This window comes from Eublepharis macularius, chromosome 16 (assembly GCF_028583425.1).
Source record: "Eublepharis macularius isolate TG4126 chromosome 16, MPM_Emac_v1.0, whole genome shotgun sequence".
NCBI classification, from domain to species: domain Eukaryota; kingdom Metazoa; phylum Chordata; class Lepidosauria; order Squamata; family Eublepharidae; genus Eublepharis; species Eublepharis macularius.
In genome coordinates, this window is record NC_072805.1 from 13194511 (window position 1) to 13218469 (window position 23959).

General features: G+C 44.3%; 1 protein-coding gene across 2 annotated transcripts in view; it reads left to right on the forward strand.

Moving 5' to 3' along the window:
- Window positions 1-23959, forward strand: part of MTSS2 (MTSS I-BAR domain containing 2) — an 87785-nt gene that overhangs the window by 35858 nt on the left and 27968 nt on the right. For both annotated transcript variants that reach the window (XM_055000351.1, XM_055000352.1), the window contains exons 3-5: window positions 4520-4593; window positions 18796-18880; window positions 20943-21034. In XM_055000351.1, coding sequence (XP_054856326.1) covers window positions 4520-4593; window positions 18796-18880; window positions 20943-21034 — 251 coding nt within the window. The remainder of the gene's footprint in view (window positions 1-4519; window positions 4594-18795; window positions 18881-20942; window positions 21035-23959) is intronic.

Consider the following 23959-nt stretch of genomic DNA (forward strand, 5'->3'; position numbering starts at 1 on the left):
GAGAAATGAGTGAAATTTTACAATTTCAAATTAATAAGAACCCAGAACTCCTGCTACTGAACTTGGGAATGGAGGGAATTCCAGCCCAACACAGGACGTTGATATTTTATATGACAGCAGCAGCTAGACTTTTGTATGCGCAAAAATGGAAAGTACAAGAAGTGCCAACTATTGAAGATTGGACTTACAAATTGCTGTATATGGCTGAAATGGACAAGATGACAAGAAAATTGAGAGATCTGGACTCAGGGCAGTTCAACACAGACTGGGAGAAGCTGAAACAATACCTGGAGAAGAAATGGGAGGTGGGAGGAAAACTGTGGCAGTTTGAGAACTACTGAAGTATTGAAGTAGAGGGGGGAGACTTTACCGGGGGGAGAAGAGATAAATGTGAATTAATAAGCAGTCAGATTAATAGATTGACATATATATAGATATATATAGGTTAACAAACAGAACATAGAGAAAATAATTAATTATAAGGACTAAATATAAGGAGCGATTAACTAACAATATTTTCTTTTTTTTCTGACAAGTTTTGTACCAAACTGAATGTCTGAAGATATAGATGGGTCAAATTGATTGTCTACGTGAGGAGAGATATATAGAACTATTATAAAAAGATAGAATGAGTAATATATATAGAGAATAAGTCAAATTGTTTGATATAAACGAATGTATGATCTATATGGTTTATGATATATAGAAATACCTGAAATTGAAAAATTGGGATAAATTGTTTATCTAAGATGGAAACAAAGGCTTACAGTTTGGGCATATAATGTTAAAAATAGTTAAGGATGTACTGCTTAGAATAATGGAGAATATATATTTGTTTTAGATAGAGGAAGCTAATAAAAGTAAGGGAAAGGGGACAAAGGGTTGGAAAGCTGTTGGAAGTCAACAAAAAGGGGGGGGAAAGGGAGGGGGTTAGAGATGAAAAAATTGGGGAAAATTGAATGTAAATGTGGAAATAATGGATTCTAACCCAATAAAAATTTTTCAAAAAAAAAAAAAAGAAAGAAATTAGCATTTTGGCAATATCTACAATTGAAATGTAACCGTCATGCCAAGTTTGGCCCTGATGATTTAGGCACATTGGAGCCTCTGGAAATAATCAGCTTGGATCCTAAGGACAGTGTGTAAAGCTGTGCTAGAGGAAGGCAACTTCCCACATTTTGGAATTTGATTTATTTCCACAGGCACGGACATCTCTTTTATTCATCCCTTTGCTGACCTACAGTCAGATTAAATGAAGAAGAAAGCCTGCAAATAAAAACACCATAGCGGAGTTCTGTTCTTAAAGCTGCCAAGCCATCTCAAGTTAACTGAGCGGTCTTTAGAACGGCAACTTATACCGAAAGAAAAACCCACCTGTGAGTTCCTGTTACTTCCATAGGTTGGGTCTTACGCACCATAATAATTCCTAGTGCTGTGCTGTGCTTCCCGCACACATTTATGACCTTGCTTGTTATCACCCCTGGCTGGTAAGAGGTGGAGAAACAAACGAATTTGGTTGGCCCACAGATGCTCGATTCTGTACTCCAGACTCTGCCTGATACTTGGCCACTTGGGAAAGCCAGAAATGTCAGGATTTCAAGGCTTGTTATTGCTGAATGTCTTTTTTCTTCTGTGCTAGGAAGCCATGACTCCACCACTTAGAGAAACCTGAACAAAAAAAAAATAATTGAACGTAGGAAAAAATAGCATTTCATACATAAAAAGAATGAATGAAATTCAGTGGCATTAGGGCTGAATATTTAGAACTTTCTGAAATTTTATGAAAACTTTATAGAACTTCAATATAATATGGTTGAGGCTGGGCTATGGATGAGCCTTCCGGCTGGCCACCTGAGAAAGAGAATGTAACTCCTTCCCGGTTTTTCTCTTTTCCACCTGCTGGACCATTGCTGTCCCTCCCCCTCCCCCCCCAGAAATGTTTTAGAAATTATGGGGGCTGGGTAATATGGGCCGTCACTTAGTGCTGTTCTTTAACTACTGAATTATATATTTTTATGGTTTTAAGTGGAAATTTTTAATGCAAATTTAAACATTGTTGTCATCCACTCTGAGCCTGCTCACAGGGAGAGCGGACTATAAGTTAAATAAATAATAACAATATAATTCCTCTCCCTCTTGCCTTTTTGCTTGGACACCTGTTCTTTTCCATCTCAGCCTTTTTCTCTCTCCTCTTTCTAGAAGTGAACTTGCCCTGTTTGTTCTATTTATATTCCCTGTTTAGTCTAGAGGAGGATTGGTTTATGGCCGTGGTGCCCACTCCGTGATTCACAGAGATTCACATTTACTAGCCACCAAAAGAGCCGCTGTTACTTCCCCTCCCTGGCATAATGCCTGCACCTCAAGGAGATTTGCAGCTTTTCTGGTGGCTTGTTTTAAGGTGGGAACCCAGTGCGAGCTTCAGTCCCTACCAGGCCCAGCCTAAAACATGTGGTGGGTGCCACATTGGAGAATGATGCTCACAAGAGTCACAATGGCATGTTAAAGAAGTGCATGGAGCTCCCAAACCCCTGAGCAAGTATCGCCGATTTATGGGAAGGACAGGTTGTTGGACTTTACTGTAACTCAAAAAGTTGTGGCAGACTTGAAGTAAAATCTTACTCTAGATTAAGATTAAAAAATTCAAGGAGTCTTGTTGGTCCATCAAAAAAAGAAGAAGCTCAAAATCAGTGCTACTGATTTTATTAGAATGAACTAAAGTGTCCTAAACTAATCGGGAAGCTTTTGCTTTGCTGAGAACTCTCCTTCAGCCATTCTGTATTTTTAAAAGGAATGGGGAAAAGAGGGAAGAGATGTTTTCAGGCCATTGATGGAAAAAACTGCTCAGCGTGTAGCTTGTAACAGCCTTAGAGATGGAGTTCAAGAGGTATTCTACAGGCTTAATTAGATTAAATCACACTTGGCGATTATAAGAGATTGTACCAAAGCGTACTGGTATAAAGACACAGTGGCAGCTCTCTCTTTTGAAAATCCAGCAGGTATTCGGATCTGTTTCCAGAGCTGATTGGAAGACAAGGGTTCAAAACGTTCTTTCGGCCATTTGTCCTGGGCAGTCCTACTCGGCCAGAGGCCATTTAATGGCCTGCTGCTCTGAAGATTCTGTGGGCTTTCTAATTTCCAAAAATGGGCCTAGCTCGGCAAGTAGTTGGTCTGACATTAAATAAAGGACAATCAACTAAATTGTGAAGTGCCTTTTGCCTCAAGGTTGAAACTGCTCCCTCTCCCCCCATTAAATAAGGTCTTTTCTTTATAAAATTCTGCATTATGGTTGTTCTGGTTATAATGTGGTTGTTCTGGAAATTCAGACGTTTTGCTGTGTAGCCTCAGGTCTCCTGTTTTGAAACTTCCCATCACCAGGAACTGTTCATATCTACGCTTGGGGAATTGCCACTTTCTGGCTTGAGTCCTAGGTGCAAACGCCATCCAGTGGGGTCGAGGCTTGCTGAACCTCACCCATGGAGCGTGTGCACAGGGCCCCGTTGGCCGTTCTGAAGGAAGATGATCTGCCTTGAGGGGGGAAACTATCTTTGAAGAAACCCCCTCTGCCACTACCAGCCTTCTCAGGAACCTTTGAGAAGTTTCTGAAGAATCCCAGAGTTCCCCACAGCAAAACCCACTTTATAGTATTAGGTAAAAAATATTAGTCTGTCAAAAGTTGGGTTGCCAGCTCCATGATGGGAAATTCCTGGAGATTTGGGCATTGATGGATGGAGAGGGGAGGGAGCTCAGCTGGGGTATAATATCATAGCAGCCATTTTCTCCATGGCAGCTGGTCTGTATGGCCTGGAGATCAGTTGTATTCAGGGAGCTCTCCAGCGACCACCTGGAGGTTGGCAACCTTAGTCAAAAGAAAGTTTGATGTCCTCAGAGTTTTAAAGGTAAATTAGGACACCTTTTTCAGCGTTACACCTCTAGTCCTGATCTGTTAAAGAAGCCTGCCGGTGATTGCAGTACTTGTGGGTTTCGGCTGAAATGCCAGTAACTCTGTTTTGAGTTCGGATCATGCATCTGACGAAGAGAACTTGATTCTCGAAAGCTTATGCTACAGTAAAATTGGTTAGTCTTAAAGGTGCTACTGGACTCTTTTTGATTTTGCTACTACAGACTAACACGGCTAACTCCTCTGGATCTGTTTTGTCCGGCATACCCTCAGTAAACTTTTATTGGCCCTCTTCCCTGGTTGTGTTTTTTGTATGTCTGTATGTCTTTACTGTTTTGTTAAATGATATATACATTTTAACACTGCTTTTAATGTTTTTAATGCCTTGATTTTTGCCACCTTGGGAACCCTATTTGGGTGGAAAGGGGGCATATAAATGTTTTAAATAAATAAGCTGAGCACAATCAGGGTTGTATCCCCGGATCCTCTGCAAGAGATCCCAGAGTGATCATCTCTGGTTGTTTCGTGCAGCCACTTGGGGAAGCCAAACATCTTCGGCCAGCCCAGTCCGGAGAGCATCAGTACCCCCATTTCTTACGCTCTTGTTTCTTTTTGCTCTAGGACCACAGTGCTGGCTGCCGTAGCCTTCCTGGATGCCTTCCAGAAAGTTGCAGACATGGCCACCAACACACGAGGTAGGACAGTGTATGACAGGAAGCCTCTTGGATATCGGTGGGGGTTAGGATTTCGTTGGCTCCAAGACCAGCCACACATTTTCTAGGCTCCTTGCTTAGCTTTCTATCCGGAGAACAAAATGGTACCAGTGAAAAGTGATCACCAAACTGGTAGACAGTTACGCAAACTCACTTGGCTATTAACTCCATGACACACTTTTAGCCATGCTTTGTACCCAGGAAGGTTAAAGAGCAGTAAAATAATGGCATTTTTCATATCCTTTTGATACGCTTTGTGGGATCGAACCAAGGACAGTGTGACATAGTGGTTAGAGTGCCAGGCTAGGATCTGGGATACCCCAGTTCAGGCCCACTGTGCCACACAAGCTCTCTTGGCTGACCGTGGGCCAATCAGTCTCTGTCAGCCTAGCCTACCTCATAAGGAGATGGTTGTGAGGATAAAACGAATAATGCTGTAAGCTGCTTTGGGTTCCCATTGGAGAGAAAAGTAAGGTCTAAATGACTAAATAAGGCCCATCTCCAGCAGAGGTCACCAGCCAAATGCCTCTGGGGAGGTCTTAAGCAGGCCATGAAGGCACAGAATATTCCTTTTTGTTTTGCGCCCAGCATCTAAAAATACTGCCTCTGAACATGGACGTTTCATTTCTGTTAACAGCTATAGACCACCTGTATGTTATTACTTTGTCCTGTCCTATTAGACAGCTGTATAATGATTACTGGTGGTGGTGGGTGTTACCACAGAGACCCACATGGTAGAGAGTTTCAGATGTTTGGGGGGTGAGCTGTGATCACCTTGCCACGGTGGGCAATTCTGGGCAGCAATCCCATGAGTGACCATAAGTTGAGGACTTTCATTGTACCTTTCTTTTTAATCCACTCTAAAATGCTTGTGCTGAATTTATTTCTAATACTTATATCCCCCTTATCTCCTGATCAATGAGACTCAGAGTGGCTTTGAACCAAGTAAAATATCAATTCAACAGAAATACAGGTGAAAAGAGCAGACCATAAACTCCACTCATGAGTCACCGAAAGCATGTTGGAAAAATTGCACTTTTACAGCACCTCTGAAATCTTTGAAAAGGTGGGTCCTTCCTTGCGTCCTCAGGAAGCCAGTTTCCTAAAACGGGAGTGGCCACCAAGAAAGTCCAAACAGAAACAGTTCTCACCATCATATCTTGAAGCAATGAACTTCAGCCCTATGAGAGCTGCCCGCCACTGTTCTTAAGCTGCTGCTATGTTCAATTGTACTGTTGCATTATTTGTTATTAACTGTATTGCCGCCATCAGGAAAAAGAGTGCTGCTATTTTTTATATTTTTGTATGATGCTTTAAAATGTTTTATATGGAATGTTTTAAATGTTCTTAATGCTGTTATCTGCCCTGAGCCTGCTCGCGGAGAGGACGGAATACAAATACGATAAAAAAATTAAAAAAATAAAATAAAAAGCTTCAGGAATATGCTGTGTCTGTCTAGGGCCCAATTCCAGTAAGTTTCAGAGAGAAAACACAGGCTATGCTCCACTGAGAAACAACAGTTTCACAGTGGAAAGGCTGATACAAACTTGTCTCCTTGGCGGTTCCCAAGGTACCAGTACCTTTTCTATGAAAGCCTTCTTTACACCCAGTTTAATGGTGTGGTCGCTAGGAAAGATGATGCCTGAAGTGCCTTAAAAAATGATACAGAAACAAAACTTTCAGAATATGCTGCTTCTGTCAAGCAACCCCACAGTTGCACATACTGGAAATTGGACCGGTCTTATAGGTGGAAGACCAAAGTTGTATAGAGAGCTCGAGTGGTGTTGTGACAATGCATATCTTATTCACTGCTCAACCACAAAACTTATTGGGTGATTGTGAACAAAACACAACCTCTGTCTGTCTTATGAGGGTAAAATAATCACATGCTGCTGCCCTGAATTTCTTAGTGGATGAGGAGGGGTCCGCTTTTCTCTCTCCTGTGCAAAGGCACAGAGGACTCTGAACAAGATTTAAACAATGCCATAGTTTGAAACAGTCTGTGGGACTGCCAAGTATTAGTGGAGAGCTGTTTCCCCCACTCCAAAGGGCTTGGGCCCCACCTTAACATGCCCTGGCTCCACACACTCATGGACATGAATGCAGATGCGCACACGCATACACATATCTGTGTCTACGAGTCTCTCTGTTCATCAAATGTTGGAAGACGCAGTGTTAGCAGGAACGTAGTTTAAAAGATACATCCAGCTGAGATCACTCCTCAGAGAGTTTATTAATTTCATCCTCTCCCTCCCAGAGGCTCTTCCAGTTTCATCTCTCCAGTCTAAAACAGTGTGAGATCATAGCCAGAGAGCAGCAAGGAATGGAAATGGGGCTGGAGTTGCCCTCCAGAGCCGGGCTTGGACCTGGAGAGGTTATGATGGGCTGAAGTTTCCCTTCTGGCATTTCACAGCCCCTTCACACAGCTCCAGTGTATAGCAAAGCCTTTGCCCTGCCCTTAGCTCTGTCTTTTTAAACTACCCTTCCTGGCCCCCATTGCATCTCCGGACACCTGTTCTTCACGTGTCAGATGTCTCGTGTAGAGAGACTCCACTTCTGTGCCCAAATTCTGGCTTTTGATGTTGCGAGGACTCTTTGCAAGGACTTAACTCTGCAGATTCTGCATGTGTGTCTTTCACCTCCCCCATATCAGCAGAATTCCCTGTTAAGGTTTGGGAATTAAGGAAAGCCATGGGCAGATGTGTAAGGGGATTACCAGAGACTCAACTCTAGGGGGTAGAAAAGTGAGCCCGACCAGGCTGGTATTTGGAAAGGAGGTCAGGATGGGGGAGGGGAAGCTCGGGCAATGTTGACCATAAAAATCACCATTTGATTGCTGGACTTGCTTGTGGATAGTGACTTTTTGAGAATTCCGCAGTGAGGAAATGTGCAATGGCTTCATTGCAAATAGCAGCTGAAACTGGAAAACTAACTTTGCCACTTCAGCATATGGGAGGTGGGGTGCCTGGTAGATGATCCTCCATAGAACAATTTCCTGCACACGGAAAGCTAGACGTAATGGGAACTAGTTCGTCAGTATAGTAGAGGGAGCATCCTTGTTTCTGAATTGGTTGTTCATATAAACATTACTGGGGCTCTTGTTCCCTGCTTTCCCAAGTACTTTTGCCCTTTGTGAAGAGGACGTCTCTTGAAAGCAGAGCTGAAGATGACTTCCATTCCTTCGCTCTGCGTACTTCTCCTGGCGCAGCCAAAGAGGAAGATGTACTACTGTTCCGAGCAGGGTACCAAAATATAGACTCTTGAGAATTATCTGGAACAGTTTGCTAAATAAAGGGGGGGGAATTATAATACTCTGTGCTTGTTTAACCAGAATGCTTTGATTACAGCCTGAAATCAGCAGCCCTGGGTGGTCTTCAAGGGGACACAAGCCCACGTTTGCCATTGAGTTCCTTGTTCAGGCTTCAGTCGTTGTGCATTTAGGAGATTTATTTGGCTATTCAAGGGCTCCCATTTTGGCTGCACCCGACCTTGCTCCATACAAACCTGGCTGCTTTTCTCTGCAGCAGATGGCCTCTTCCTGTTTTCCAGCCGCCTTCTTGCATCTAGGCCATCTGGAACTCTGCAAAGAGGAGGAGGCAGCTTGAAGTGGAATCAGATTTGTTGCAGACACACTAGCCCACTGCCCTGATGCAGGTTAAAGACCTTCGGTGTAGTAATTCTGCTGCATGCTCAAGTCTCCCAGGCACGTTGCTGAATCTGGAGGAATGATGTCTGGTGTCGTGGGATAAGTCCTTAAGAAATGGCTTCAGGTTGTCTTCATGCCTGTTTGTTCTTGTCACTCTTTACTCTTTTCTTTCCCCCCATCTCCTCCTCTCTAACCATGCACATATTAGAATTGTGAGCATTGAAAGAACATCAAAATCTCATCCATCCACCCAACTTCAGTAGTCCTAGTTGTGTGTCTGAAAAGACAAGCTACGTTTGTTTAGATATACGTTCCCTACTTTGCTCCCCCAAAGCCACTTGTGTCATTCTCCCCTCCTCCATTGTATCTTCACAGCGACCCTGTGAGGTAGGTTAGGTTGAGAGATGGTGACCCTTCCAAGGTTGTCCAGCAAGCTTCGATGGCAGAGTGGAGATTGGAACCTGAGTCTCCCAGACCCTAGCCTGACGCTGACTGCTACACTGTGCTGGCACATGTATGGCTATAAGAGTGTTTTGATTGACAGTATGAAATTGAGTGACTGGGTTATATATAAAAGGAAGGGAAGGAGATTTATTTAAAGTATCTGTGCCCTGCCTTATATCCTGTAAAGAAGTGAATGCTTAGAATAATTTAGAAATAGAGAGGACAATGACAGCATTACGTTACAAACGTAAACCAGTTGATTCGTTGTGATTCCATATCCACAGGAACTGTAGGAGCTGTGATTTTTGTGAAGGAGTGATCCTTAGGACTCTTTCGCCAATGATCTTTATTGGCCTCACAGATTCACAGTTCCTGGCAGGGCTTTTTTTCAGCAGGAACACAGTGGAACGGAGTTCCAGAACCTCTTGGAAATGGTCACATGGCTGGTGGCCCCGCCCCCTGATCTCCAGGCAGAGGGGAGTTGAGATTGGAGCGGCACGGAGGGCAATCTCAACTCCCCTCTGTCTGGAGATCAGGGGGCGGGGCCACCAGCCATGTGACCATTTTCTCCCAGGGCAACCCACTGAGTTCCACCACCTCTTTTCCCAGAAAAAAAGCCCTGGTTCCTGGCATTAATTCCAAGGAGCTGTGTCAGCCAGGTTAATTTTGTGGTACAAGTGTGGCTGGAGAAGACGACCAGGGCAAGTCAAGGAAGTCACCAAAATAGATATTGAGGACTGAAGCAGTACTCACCTATTTTAGAAAGATAGCAACTCCTCCAGCATATGCCAAAGAAAAACAAACCACTCTGATGCTAGTGAACAAGCCACATACCTAAGTCATGTCCGTGAGAGCTGGGACATATTCTGCCCGCGTTCCGGAGACATTAAGCTGAAAATACATTACTTTGCTGTTCTATCTGAGCAGAACCATCATATTAGTTCCCTGTGTAGTTGATGTACTGCTTAGAGTGTCAGACAAGGATCTTGGAGACCCTAATGCGAATCCCTCCTCTGCCATAGAAGCTTGCTGTGGGCCAGTCTCTCAGCTTAACAAGTGGAGCATTAATGAATTAAATAAATGGGGTCAAGGAAATGGCATTTTTCATAGCTACCCATGACATTTGTGTTTTCATTCTCCTCTCCTTCAAGTCTGATAATCTTAAACAGGAATAAGGTCTGTGGAAATTGCTTTCAAATTAATGTGGTTAGGTTCATACTTGAAGATGCCGGATCACTCTTATTTTTTTTCCCTCTTTGATCTGGTAACAAGGGTGTATCTTGCTAATTATCAGGTTGCTCTCTGTAAACTGAAAACTTTTATCCTCTTTCTGTTGCTTCCTGGCCTGTTTCTTTCCCATTTGCTTTTCCCTTGTTGATTTCCTGGTGTGTCAGGAATGCCTCCTGGTGCAGCGCCCTGACTATCATAGTTGTGCTTTAATCGGCAAGAAAAAAATCAAATAAGTATCAAATCCTTTCTAGGCTCCTTTCTTGAGTTTCGGCTCCCCACTCCAGTCCCTTCTGATTCTGGGGAAGTTGATTCCTGGGGCCGCAGGACCTGCAAAGAGGAATAGCCGATTGCCAGTCTAGGCTTCTCCCCTTAGCGCGCTCTGCTGGCAGAAAAGTGTATTACCCCCTTCCCCCTCAGCTTCCCTGGTGTCAGAAGGGACTGCGGAGGGGAGGGGAAAGTGAGGAAGGTCCATAACCCACAGCACCTTCCACTGATGGGTTGCTGGATCCATCCCTACGGGGTCACCAATGAGTGCCTTGGGCACTTGATGCTCATTTTTCTAATGGTTCTGAAATTTAATTTTTATTGCAATATAGTGATGTTTCCAGACATACCGTAATCTAATTGCCAAGGGCTGGCCCCCCCAAAGGACAGCCCAGTCTGTGAAACAAAGCTCGCCAGGGCTATCAAAGTAGAAGTTTGAATCTGAATTTCCCACGTCTTAGTTCAGCACTTTAACCCTAACTTTTTTTTTCAATTATTTGATAGTCGTTGCTTCAAATCTGAGTAACAAGAAGTAAATGCTTAGGTGGAGAGTGATTTGTATTGGAAATGAATTCAATGAATGGTAACCATTTTGCAATAAAATCAGTTTCTTTCCAATAGTGTTCACTCTGGTATAATTCGTCATGTATTTTTTCTTTTAACCCTAACATCACATTGCTTCATGGTTTGGTGATTAGGTTGGATTAGCACAGTACATTGGTTTATAATACATGGAGCTGCTCAAGAAAAACATTAGTTCAAAATATGGCATCCAGATTATTATTATTGTGCTTTGGAAAACTGTGAGCTAATCTACAAGTGACAAATTACACGAGGACACTCAAGGGAGTCGCATTGTTAGTCAGGAAACTGAGTTTTAAAAGACAGATCGGAAGGCTCTTGTCAATTTCCCCTCTCTCTACAGAGCCAGCAAAGATCACTCCTCGGGGTTTATTTCCTCTTTGCCTCCCAGAAGGGGAGGTGAAACTGTCAGAGCCTTTGGGAGGTGAAGAGGAAATAAATAAACCCCCTGAGGAGCAATCTCCTCTGTAGAGAGGGGGAATTGACAGCACCAAACTGTCTTTTAAAACTCAGCTTCCTGGCTAACCTTGCACCTCTCTTCACGTGAGCATCCTCGTGTAATTTGTCTCTTGTAGTTTAGCTCTAAGACAAAAGGTTGGAGCCCCTCAGGCTCACAGAGCCAGTTCTTGCCTCCCTTTTCACCTTGCCTCTAGAATGAGCTATTCCTCCTTGGATTTTTGAAACATAGTCTTTTCATCTCTGTTTTCTCCATCTTTTTTGCAGACACTTCCTCCTCACCCCTCTGTCAAGAATCGCCCTTGACACCCCTCCCACCTCTTTCTTCCTAAGTCATTCATTTTTTTCCTCTTGCAGCTGCTGCTACTTTCTTTAACATGATAAGCGTCAAAGTTATTTACCTTTTCACAATATCCAGTCATTTCTCTTTAATTGTCTTGGATCACTTGCTTTTCCCCCCCTTTTAAAAAAAAATTATTGAAACTTTATAACGCTCAAAATTACAGTAAGATAACGATATATAACAATAAACAATACATAACAAAATATCTTTCATTTTGATGTGCAAATATTGTTGAAGGATTGATGGGAACTGCAGCACCATTTTTAATCTTTAGGGGGTCCAAAATGCCCAGAGCCATCCTGGACAAGAGACAGACAACCTTTGGGACTGCATTATTTTTAACAGGAAGTTTGGAGGGGGGGAACTGGAGCATATGCTCTGGGTCAGTCTGGTTGTCCTTGCTCTGAAATGTGTGCACCCAAAGTTGTTAGGAGATCTTGTTAGGAGATTTTTGCAGCAGGAGATAGATTTGAATTCGGTGATACAGTTGGGGTGGAGAGGGGGAAACGTGTTGGGCTGACCCGGTGCGAGTAGCGACAAGAGGAAGGGCTCTTTGTCAGATCCAGGAAAGGCGAGTGGGTGGAATTCAATTCTTTTTGTGAATGGCTGTGGAGCTGAGGGAGCATGTGAAGGAAGTGAGTCAGCCTCTTCCGTCCTCTGCTACAGCTGCACAGCAGGTGGGGTGGCTCGAGTCGGTATACACCATAACCCCACAGTAATAAAGGGGTGTGTGAAATGCAGTTAGCGAAGACAGGGCTTGTTGCATTTTTCCCAGAGAGGAAACAAGTTCCCAAGAAGGAACAGAGGAAAGGATGAAAGCCCTTTTTGTCTGCAAACAGTGCAGAGAAATAATAAAGTAAGGCTATCCATGACTTAAAACCCTCTGGTGTCATCCTAGTAACGAGAGCTACACGGGCAGCTCAGCTGATAACCAGGGAATTCCTTGCAGCAGAATTGGTTCATCAAGCGTAGGCAAAATAGACCTATAGGAATGCAGCAGATGGCCACAGTCAGGCAGGAAGCCTGTCAGGCTCTTGCCGTGCAAGCCTTTGTTGCCGAGGAATCTTCCCAAACAGATTGCCTGAGTAATCAGTCCTGAGCAAAGGCAACATCAGACCCCAACCAGGCCATGAACAAGCTGCAGACAGAGTGGTCGGGGTGGAATTTGTAGAGAGACTTGTGGATTGGGTGGGCATTGAGCAAGACTGGTGAAGTTCTCCCCAGCCTCCTCTTAACTCTTACGTGTGGCCTCTGTTGGCTTCTGGAATCCCGGCCCCCTAATTGGGGGTGTTGACCGCCATCCAGTCCTTCCTCTGTCTGGATTGGACTCTGTTTGCTTTTGAGAACAAACAGGCCTTCCTGGCAGTGGAGAGGCCATTTCCAGCTTGAAGCAAAGCCGACTCCTGAAGTCTGTGTCCTCACAGAATTTGGAGGCAGGAGCTTGGCAATGCAGTGTCCCCCTGCCTGTGTTGGTTCACAAGTCAGTGGCAATGACTTCAAAGGAAATGGAGCAACACAAAGTCTGTGAAGGCATTGAAAGGGACCCAAACCCAGAGATGCGGTATTTTGTACGTGGAAGAATGTTGGACTGGCAGAAGAGCAAATCGTTCTTTCTGAGGAAACCCCTGTGACTATTTATCAGGCCACTAATATATTAAAGGCTGAGATGAGACCAGTCAATAGCAACAAAATATGAGCTATACATTTTGTGAATTGATTGCAGCTCAGGAGACCATATGACATCAGTGTTTTGGGGTTTTTTAAATGTGAATGAGGGCTTGGAAGCAATTAGCAAAACTTGACCTAGAAGCTTGTGTCCTGGATCGGCTGGGAGGCAGCCAGTGGCAAGATTTGAGGCCAGCCTCTAGCTGAAAGAGGCCTGCAGTGAGATTCGTGCCCGTCTGTTTCTAACCCTTTTGAGCAAGAGTTGATTCTCTGCTTTTCCATGGGGGAATTTCTTCTACATTTATGTAATTATGTTTTTAATTCCTTTATTGTTAGTGTCTTTTTTCCTCATCATGCATTCCAGTTTCTGGTACAATAACAAAAGATGAATTCATGGCTTTAGAGGTTCAGTTGAGTCTCTGCCCTTTGGGCTTTGAGCTTCAGCCTGACTAGTTTGGGTCACATGGCAATTCCTGGAAAAGGAGTGAGCCGTAATCCTAAAGAAGGGTGGAAACATTTGATTGAAATACTACACTGTGAGCAGCTTGGTGGTCTCTAAAATTTCAATGTTTTCAATAATTTAGCATTTTATTCATGGGGAGAAAACCGCTTCTTCTGTAACGTGCTGCTTGCTTAGCCAGTCAGCTTGCAGATTTCTTAATCTTTACAATGGCTATAAACCACTTGAGCTGAGAAGTCCTGATTGAAATCTTTCTTCCATCCATCGTGTGTTTGCTGAGTGGCCTTAAGTAAGCTACTTTCTCTCAGCCTCATCTCCCCCCCCCCCTTCCGCCCCACACACAATATTTAAAAGTTGCATTCTCCCAAATCCCACGGCCGGGGCGGCCTAATTTGTGCCTTATGCAAACTGATTAGGATCAAGAATTTTAATTGTGCATTAATGTACTCCTGGCAAGTATTGTGCAGAGTTCAGAAAGGAGTAGTACATGAACAGTGTTCTCATCTATCCTGTTGGTAAAGGTAGTCCCCTGGGCAAGCACCGAATCATTACTGACCCATGGGGGGGGGATCACATCACAATGTTTTCTTGGCAGACTTTTGTTATGGGGTGGTTTGCCGTTGCGTTCCCCAGTCATCTACACTTTACCCCCAAGCTCTGCTCACAACCTGAGTTTGATCCTGGCAGAAGCCAGGTTCAGGTAGCTGGCTGAAGGTTGACTCAGCCTTCCATCCTTCTGAGATTGGTAAAATGAGTACCCAGTTTCCTGGGGGTAAAGTGTAGATGACTGGGGAAGGCAATGGCAAACCATCCTGTAACAAAAAGTCTGCCATGAAAACGTCCCCCCTTGCAAAGGGGGACCACCTTTACCTATCCTGTTGGCCTTTCTTCTCCATTCCAAACTCAGTGTTTTCTTGGTCAATACACAATCCCAACCCAGCCTTGATGGATATCCATTGAGGGAAGGGTGGCATCAGCCAGGCATCCCCCCCCCCCCCATGCCTGGACCCAACTCTAGCTGAGGACTCCTTCCCTGCAGCTGTGATTGCTAAGTCCGTTTAAGGGAGGAGAGGCAGCAGCCAGGTAGTGCTGTGTGCTTTCCCTCCGATGTACCCTGTTCTTGACTTCAGCTTGACTGTTGAGCATGAATATCACTCCCATCCTGCAGTCACTCCATTGGCTACTTATCAGTTACCATGCTCAGTTCAAGGTATTAGTTATCACATACAAAGCTCTGGGACCGCCACCCTCCCTGGGTTTCTCCATAGCAGTTTCGCTCATCTGAACAGGGTCTCCTGCAGGTGCCAGCCTGCACATGGGTGAAATCAACAGCAGCCCATAGATGGGCTTTCTCTGTGGTGGCCCCCACCCTGTGGAACAGCCTGCCTGAGGTCAAGAGAGCTCCCACTCGCCTGGCTTTCTGCAAACGATGCAAAATTGAATTATTCAAAAAGGCTTTTTACTCAGATAGGAGGACTGTATTGTAGGGAGGGGGTCTCAGATGCTTCACTAATGAGTTAGGGACCATAGACCTTGCCACTATGTTGCCTTACATATTATCTGTTGCTTTAAATACGTACTCCTGTATAGCTACCTGTGCTTCATATTGTCTAATGTCAGTCTTAGAATTATGTTCTGTTTCAGCATTTCTTCAGTTCTGAATTGGATCCTTGCCAATGCAATGTTTTTGTAAACTTGTATATATTTGCCCTATGGCATTGTTTATGGAAATAGCCTTGATACTGTATGGAAATGTCTTTGATACTGATTGTACGAATCTCACCCTACGTAATCCTTGAGTCTCAATGAGAAAGGCTGACTATAAATGACATAAATAAAATAAAATAAAAGCTTGTATTTGAAAAGTAGAATTGAAAATGCAAGGCTTTCAAGGCAGTTTTTTGCACACCAAAACCAGTTCTTGTTGGTTTCAGTAAGGCTTCATAAGGTATGGGCAGGTCTGCTGCATTTGGAGCCAAGTCCTGAATTAGCCTGTCCTAAGTGGAGTCTGAAATGCTGAGAATCTTCTGGGAATGGGAAGATGCTGGGAATGATGGATATTCCGTTGGAAAGAAGCTTTGGAACTTTGTTTTTTTTATATATGATTGCAGCAACAAGACTATTATATGCACAAAATTGGAAGAGTCCAACACTGCCTGCAATGGAGAGATGGTTGATCAAGGTGTTGGAATTTGCAATGGTTGCAAAACTTACTTCATTGATCGGAGAGAAGACAATAACTTTGTTTGTTGTCAGATAGAAACCCCCTAGATACTTTTTACATGAAATAGTTAATAATGATTTGATAATTTGTGGATTTATGGACTAAGGAACTTGGACTTCAGCAAAAAGAGAGCCTTTATCTTTGACATAGAATAAGAGAAAATTTGAAAATGATACTTATATTTGTCATGGAGAAAATCAGAAGCCTTCTTTTAGTTTATATAGTTTTTCTTTGTTTTCTGTGTTTTTTGTTTTGTTTGGTTCGTATGTTTTGTTATTTTGGTTTGTCAGCTGATTTTTTTGTTTGGTTAGTTTTTGTGTAAGTGTAGTTTTGTTTTGTCTTTTTTATTAAATAAAACTATTTAATCAACTATTTAATAAAAAATTAAATGCTGAGGATCTTGTTCTCAGTCCTGTGGAGAAAGCACCCAAGTTAGACACTGAATACAAAATGACAAATGTATTTAGATTAGGTATTCCACTTTTCTCCTCAGAGTGTTTTACATCATTCTCCTCTCCTTCATTTTATCCTCACAACAACCTTATGAGGTAGGTTAGGCTGAGAGAGTGTGACTGGCTCAAAGTGATCTAGTGAGTTTCCGTGTCCAAGCGGAGCATCAAACCTGCATCTCCTCAGTTGTAATCCAACCCTGTGACCATTATACTACATTGACTAACTACTATTTATACTCCTAGGTTTCAGCTACAAAAACTGTGCAGCAAGCAGTGTTACAGCTGATTAAACTTTCAGCATGTTGATTCTCAGACCTCCCCAGTTTGCAGAGTAACTGAATTATTGTGGTGACCTCTAGTGAAAGCATATGCTGGATAGCAGAAGATCACGGGTGTCAGAAGTAGACATTTCTAAGGCTGCAGCAGTGTTCAAATGCTCCAATCCTCCTCCTCCAGCTGTCTGGGACAAGTCACTATCTCAAACTCAAGTTTCCACATCCATGATAGGGGTTTTATGGATTGTGTGTTGGATTTGATTGGTGGCAGCCAATGTGGTGCAGAAGTTGTGATGTTAGACTATCACTGGCAAGACCTGAGGTCCTAACTATGTTACGTTTTCCTTGAGGACACCTTTGGGTGGGCTTGAGAGATGCCATGCTGTTTTCCCAACCTGAAACAGCCTTAGAGAGAGTTAGTGTTTGCCACATTGGGGAGACATAACATGTAGCTTCCTCGGGCTGATTCAGGTTGGGGAAATGGCAGCTGGCAGGGAAGGGCTAAACTTGTTGTTGTTGTGTGCCTTGGTTCCAGTCTGAATCAAGCCGCTGCATGTTTGGGGAATGTGGAACTCCAGAAGTACCTTTAAGACTAACCAACTTTATTGTAGCATAAGTTTTCAAGAACCACAGCTTTCTTCATCAGAGCTGTGGTTCTTGAAAGCTTATGCTACAGTAAAGTTGGTTAGTCTTAAAGGTGTTACTGGACTCTTTACTATGGCCGTTCCCACACGGCTTACCTGAACCCGGAACACTGCGCAGCATGCTGAAAAAACGCGCGAGAAAACGTGATATTCCGCGTTTTTTTTCGGCATGCTGCACAGCGTTCTGGGTTCAGGTAAGCCGTGTGGGAACGGCCTATCTTGCATCTATTGAACTCCAGAAGACATCTCTTGAACCAAGACATCTCTTGACATCCCTGGGGAAAATGTAGCATGTAGTTAGGCCCTGAGTTCAAATCTTGTTCATCCCTGGAGCTTGCGGGGTAATCTTGGGTCAGTTGCTCCCTCTCAGATTAACTTACTGCACAGAGTTGTGAAGATGAAAAGGAGAAGGAGAGAACCACTTCCTTGAGCTCCTTGGAAGATTGGCTGGATAACAGTGTGGCAACCTGAAGACGTTTTGCTGCCAGAGGGAATGGCCGCTGCAGTTCTCACATCCTTACCTCGCACAGGAGCAGCAGAAACTTCACCTCAGTTCTTTGTTCCCCTCAGTCCTTTTTAAAAACAGCTCAGCAAGCCACACATGGGATATATGGCTTCCACATTCTTACAAGTGTTCATCCTTTCACAAGAGTTCAGCCGCCACTTTGGTTGCCTTATAGGGTTGCCAGCCTCCAGGCAGTGGCTGGAGATCTCCCGGAATTACAACTGATCTCCAGGTGACAGAAATCAGTTCCCCTGGAGAAAATGGCTGCTTTGGAGGGTAGACTCTATGGCATTATACCATTCTGAGGTCCCTCCCCTCTCCAAACCCCACGCTTTCCAGGCTCCACCCCCCAAATCTCCAGGAATTTTCCAAACTGGATCTGGCAACCCTATTGCCTTAACAACTTACCTACCTTTAACAACAGGCAACCCAAAATGGCGACCGAGTTCTTATGAGCAGGAGTTGTCTTGAGAGGATACTGACAAGCAGCTTGCATGATGTTGTTAAAGAGATCTGGGGAAGCAAGGAGGTGAAGAGAATGATCTAGATCCCGTCGGAGGGCAGGAAAGGTGGGGGTTTGCCCCACCTCCACGTCCGCCATCTGAAGCGTCTGCCTCCAGAGAGATCATTATAGCGCCCTGTGAGGCAGATGATAGATAACGTAGTGGGACTTCCCTCCTAGGAAATGCTTTTTATGTGTGTAGATGATTTTTTTTTCTTGTTTTGCAAAAACAAACATATTCTTTTAATAATAGCGTAGCATTCAACATTGACTACCCAAGAAACAAGGGAACTGTAACACAACACCATTTTAAGCAAATATCAAAATGAGAAAACAGCAAAGAGGGTGAGAAAAAAATATTCTAAAGACATTCTAGCATCTGCTGTTCTACCTCAGATTATGCTGATTCTGATAGTTACCAGAAATGCTTTTGTTTTCAAAAATACTATTTATTAACCATTTTAATCTGAAGGTTGGCTTTTTTCACCTCAGGAGCAACGAGGGACATTGGCTCAGCACTAACCCGGATGTGTATGCGGCACCGCAGCATTGAAGCCAAGCTGAGGCAATTTACCAAGTAAGTTCCATTTTGGTTACGTTTGAGTGTGTTTGCTGTCCCAGGCGCCTCTTTCCAAGGAGGGAATCATTAAAAACTGGTGTGGCCATTTGTGCTGAAATAAGCAGGACGTTTGAAGAGCGCTCAGAGTTATGTACATTCAGGCCGGTTGCGCTGGGGAGCGATTATTGTCCAGTGAATGGACAGTTGGCCTTGGATTTGGGAAATTCAGCCACAGATTTGCTGTGTCTTGGGCCAGTCATTCATTGCCCACCTTTGCCACATACATATGGTATGGTTTATTTACTTGCTGCTTGCTTCATATCTATAGCCTGCCTTTCTTGGCTGAAGAGGATGTAGGCACTCCAAGGGTAGGGCGAGGGGAAGAATCGCATGAGTCTGGCCTCTGTGCTGTGTGAAGCATTTGCACTGTGTGTCCCTTTATGAATGTGGTGGAGGGGTGCTTGTCTGCTGAATCTTAGCCCAAGTATGCATCTGATGCAACCCTTAGTAATAGTTACCCGTTTGGAAGAGCAGAGGCCAAACTTAAGAGCCAAGTCACATACTATAAAGTCTGTGGGTTGGATCTGGACTAAATGTTCGGCTGAGGGCAGGTGCTTCCTGTCTCTCCCCCCTGCCCAGCACATTGATCTCCTCACAATGCTTTTGGGGAGGCAGAAGAACCTCAGGAATGGTGTGAGGGGCAAATCAGGGGTCTGCTGCAGGAAGGGGTAGTTGAGAGAGATCACTTCCCCCTCCCCCTTCCGTTAGCAGAAAATTTATTCTGTAGATTTAGTGCTCCCCTTTTTGCTTGCCACAAGTCTTGTCAGTAGGCATACTTCAGGAGTTCCATGCGCAGAACTTGATCCACACTTAGGACTGATCTGGATGGGAGCTCCTGCACACAGGGAAGTGGGATTGAAGTGTTCCTCCTCCCGTGCACCATTTAGGTCAGGAAAATGACACAGGAAGAAGCCCACCCCCCACCCCACCCCAGTCTGAATTGGACCCCTGGAATCAAGTTCCCAGCATGGAACTGCCAGAGTGTGTCTCATAACAGGCTTTGTGACTGGGGTGGGTGGGTGGGTATGAGGACTTTTTAAGATGTGGATTGGCCCCCTGTTTGGCCTCTTATGAGGCAAGCACACTGCCATAAAAACCATGGTAGTCCTAAATGTCAGCTGAAATATTACCATGAACTCCTGAAGTAAAACTTCTTAGATACTTTTGTCTGAATAACAACAACAACAACATTTGATTTATATACCTCCCTTCAGGGCAACTTAACACCCACTCAGAGTAGTTTACAAAGTATGTTGTTATTATCCCCACAACAAGCACCCTGTGAGGCGGGTGGCGCTGAGAAAGCTCTGGAAGAGCTGTGACTGACCCAGGTCACTCAGCTGGCTTCAAGGGGAGGAGTGGGGAATCAAACCCAGCTCTCCAGATTAGAGTTCCCGCACTCTTAACCACTACACCACACTGGCCATCCAGATTGCAACCTGAAGACAGATTGCAAAGAGGTGGTCAGAAGTTAGTCCAGAGAAGACCGTCTGCGTCCCATAATCTATCCCAGTAACATAAGAGACCACAAAGAGAAGGAAGTAGAGAAGGTCCAAATCCCTTGATAAAGAGAAATTTGGAGCAGCATGGTGCAGTGCTTGTCTGACTGTGAGTGAAGAGCACGAAGACCTAAATAAGAGCAAATATTTTCAAGCATGTTAAAAGTTGGAAGGTTCTGGATTTGAATAACTGGCTGTTGCTTCTGAAGCTTCTTCAAGCTTCTCCAGGGTCTTGGGTCTGAGACGCATCTCCTCCCCAAATTCTCTCCACTTCCTGGTTGTGTGCAGCTGTTGCCTTACTTTATATATCATTCTAATTAAAGTCTTGACTCAAGTTTAAAGAACCAATTCTTTTCAGATGGGGGCTGCAAAAGTAGCCGGGATGTTTTCTCCCTGAGTGGGCAGGACAGCCAGCGGCAGCAACGTTTGAGGTTTTTTTTAAAAAAACCTAACTGCTCTTCTGCACTCTTCTCCCTGTCACCGCTTCTAACTTCTCTCCTTGGTATCTCTCCTTGCTCCAGCGCCCTGATGGAGAGTCTGATTAATCCTCTGCAGGACAGGATAGAGGACTGGAAGAAGACTGCTAACCAGCTTGACAAAGACCACGCAAAAGGTAACTCTCAGAAACAGACCCGATCCTGCAGAGTCTAAGTTGTGGGGTGCAGAGCTGCCCAGGTAGCACCCCACAGCCAAGAGACCAACAGGGATGGGAGCTACGGCTCAGTGGTAGGGCATCTGCTTGGCATGCAGAAGGTCCTGGGTTCAGTCCTTGACATCTCCAGGTAAAGGATCAGGTAGCAGGTGACGTGAAGGGCCTCTGCCTCAGCCCCTGGAGAGCCACTGCCAGGCCAACTTTGATGGACTGATGGTCTGATTCAGTGTAAGGCAGCTTCACGTGCTCAAGTGAGACAGTGCAGTTTCTGGGGCCACAGCCATGGATGGAGTCTGAAACCTGGAGAGATATTCAGGGAGTATATCAAAGGAGGGAAATAGGGATGTAAGCTCCTTGGGGCAGGGTCCCCCGTCTTTCTTGCTTATGCACACAGACGGTGCTAAGTAGTTCATACAAATTTCCACCCACAAAGAGAAGTTGCAAGGGGCTTGTCGCTTACTTGGGAGAAGAAAGAGGAGTATCTAGAGGATACATGAAAAAAGCTAAAAAGGTTCACTGCACCTGCTCCTGGGAAAAGGGAAGAAAACAGTCAACAAGCTTTTCTGCTGCTGGCTAGCTGTGAGTGGAAGGGGTGGCTTTGTTTGCCAGCCATCTGAGGGGTGCCTTAATTATTGTTAATGAGAGTTTCAGCACTGTTAAGCTGTCTTTTTCATTACAAAATTAGAGCAGATAAAACTGATAGAGTAGATTTTGTGTTTTACCTGCTGAGTGGCACTCCTCATTTGCATTAACAAATACATGATCATAGGTGGAAGTTTGTCAGTGCTGATCTAGGAAAAAAGTGTGCTCTTGGATGTTAGCCTTCATCATGGCATGAAAAGAGCCTTTGAATTAAAACAACAGAGAAACCACAGAAAAGGAAAGAGCTCGCACCACCACAGAGTGCAAAAAAAGTGGAAACCGCAGTACAGGTAGATGGGATGGGATGGGGTGTGATATTAAAAAATCCAGTGCTTATACAAATAAAATAAATTTGGTATCGTTTAGTATGTACCAGCTAGTCACAGATGTCTCTCTAAGGTATGAAGAACGATACGTTAATAACAGTAACAATTTATAAAATGCATTGCTTAGAATGCTTGTGAGAATTACTTCACAGTGTCACAGAAGGCTGTAAGACGTATCTGGCACCTTCCCTGCTTGTGGGTTTTCTCCTGGGCTTCTTCAATATTCTGGATTGGAGCACACGTCTCCAGAAGGCTGAATGCTCACTATTTATGCCTACTGGAACCTTTTCTCCTACATTGCCCTCGTGATGGTGAGCAGACTCAACTGAGGCGTATCCACCATGGAAACGTGGCACTGGTCACTTGGGGCATATGGTGGAGTGCCTCCAGCTTATCACCAGGCGTTTAGGCACCTGCTGAATCCATTTAGACCCAAATCTCACCAGAGACAGTTGCTTCAGGGCTTGGCAGGCAAGGGATAGCCTAGCCATAGTGGCATCATGTGGGGTCCACAGAGCCCTTGGACATTCTTCTAAAGAGTCCTTCTCTTCCCCTACTCTATGACTGTGGCGTTTTGTTCCTTTTGTGAGACCTGAGGTGTGTAACACCTGTAATGGCACCTCACTATAAAGCTCTGAAATGGCCTGTATTATGATGCCTCCCTTATTTTCCCCGAAAGGATTTTGCTGCCACCCAAGGCTCTTGCCTTATTTCTCTCTCAGTTTAACTTGTAATATAGGAAGGCTTTGTTATATTTGGTCAACGCATGTGAGGTAAAAAGGGATCCTTTCTTCTAGATAAAACTTTACTTAAACAGAAATAAATGTTGTTGATCATTGCAAAATAGTTTCAGAGTAATTCATAAGTCTAATGGTTTCAAAATAGTTCATAAGTGTAATGGTGTCAAGATAGGTACAGATCTTCAAACATTTCTAAACGGACTCAGTCACAAAGACTTATCTCCCCCCAGTTGCCACTTAGGCTAATGTTACCAACAAAGAAAAGAACACACAGACCTCCCTCAGGTTACAGCTCCCTCTTCCCCCCAGAACAACTCTGATTAACATAAGAACAACTCACTGAGCTCCTTCCCTCAGAACAATTCTCTAAAAACTTGCATCTCACTCCACCCCCTTCAGCAGTGCTACTATCCAGTCATAGCATGCTTTACTCACCCATCGAGTCCCCCTCCTTTGTTATGTAGAGGACTGCATTTTAACCCCTGTAAATGTATTCAAAACCACACCTTAATGAGCAGAAATGAACTATTTACATGGCAAAATATAACAGTGATCTATAAGGCCACAGTGACACCTACAAGCCGTTGAGGGTATGTCTTCCCTGCTTCAATATTTCCAGGTGTGCACAGGGAAAGAATAGCTCCACTTGGGCAGAATTAGAAGGGCCTATAATTTTGGCTGGCCTCGTTCCTAGGCACAGACAGCCCCTGAGAAAGTAGGAAGGATAGGAGACTGGGCAGTTCAGGCATCAGGCCCATCCCAGTTTCATGTGGTTCCAGAATTCAGTGCGTTCAAGACACGCAGGCCTAGGGCACTGACCAAGCAGCCACAGGCCAAGCATCCTGAAGTATGTCACCGCAGGAAAAAAGTCAAAAGGTATACAACAGCAAGTGGCTTTCCAGAGTAGAGCTCAGGAAGTCAAACTGATTCCTTTTGTCCTTAGCCCACCTGTGTCCTAACCTTTTCTGGAGAACAGGAATTAATGGTAAAGAAATTCCCAGAGGATTTCTCTTTTTCCATCCCAGTAGTTTCTGGAGCTTCTCAAAAGCTCTTTTGCACTCCGCACCCTCTAATCCAGTGAAGCCGGGTGCAATTTAAGATTGTTTCTAAATGCAGACTTGGTGCTTTTCCAGCATGCCCTAAAAAAAGTGCTCTTATTTCCCATTCCTTCCCTTCGT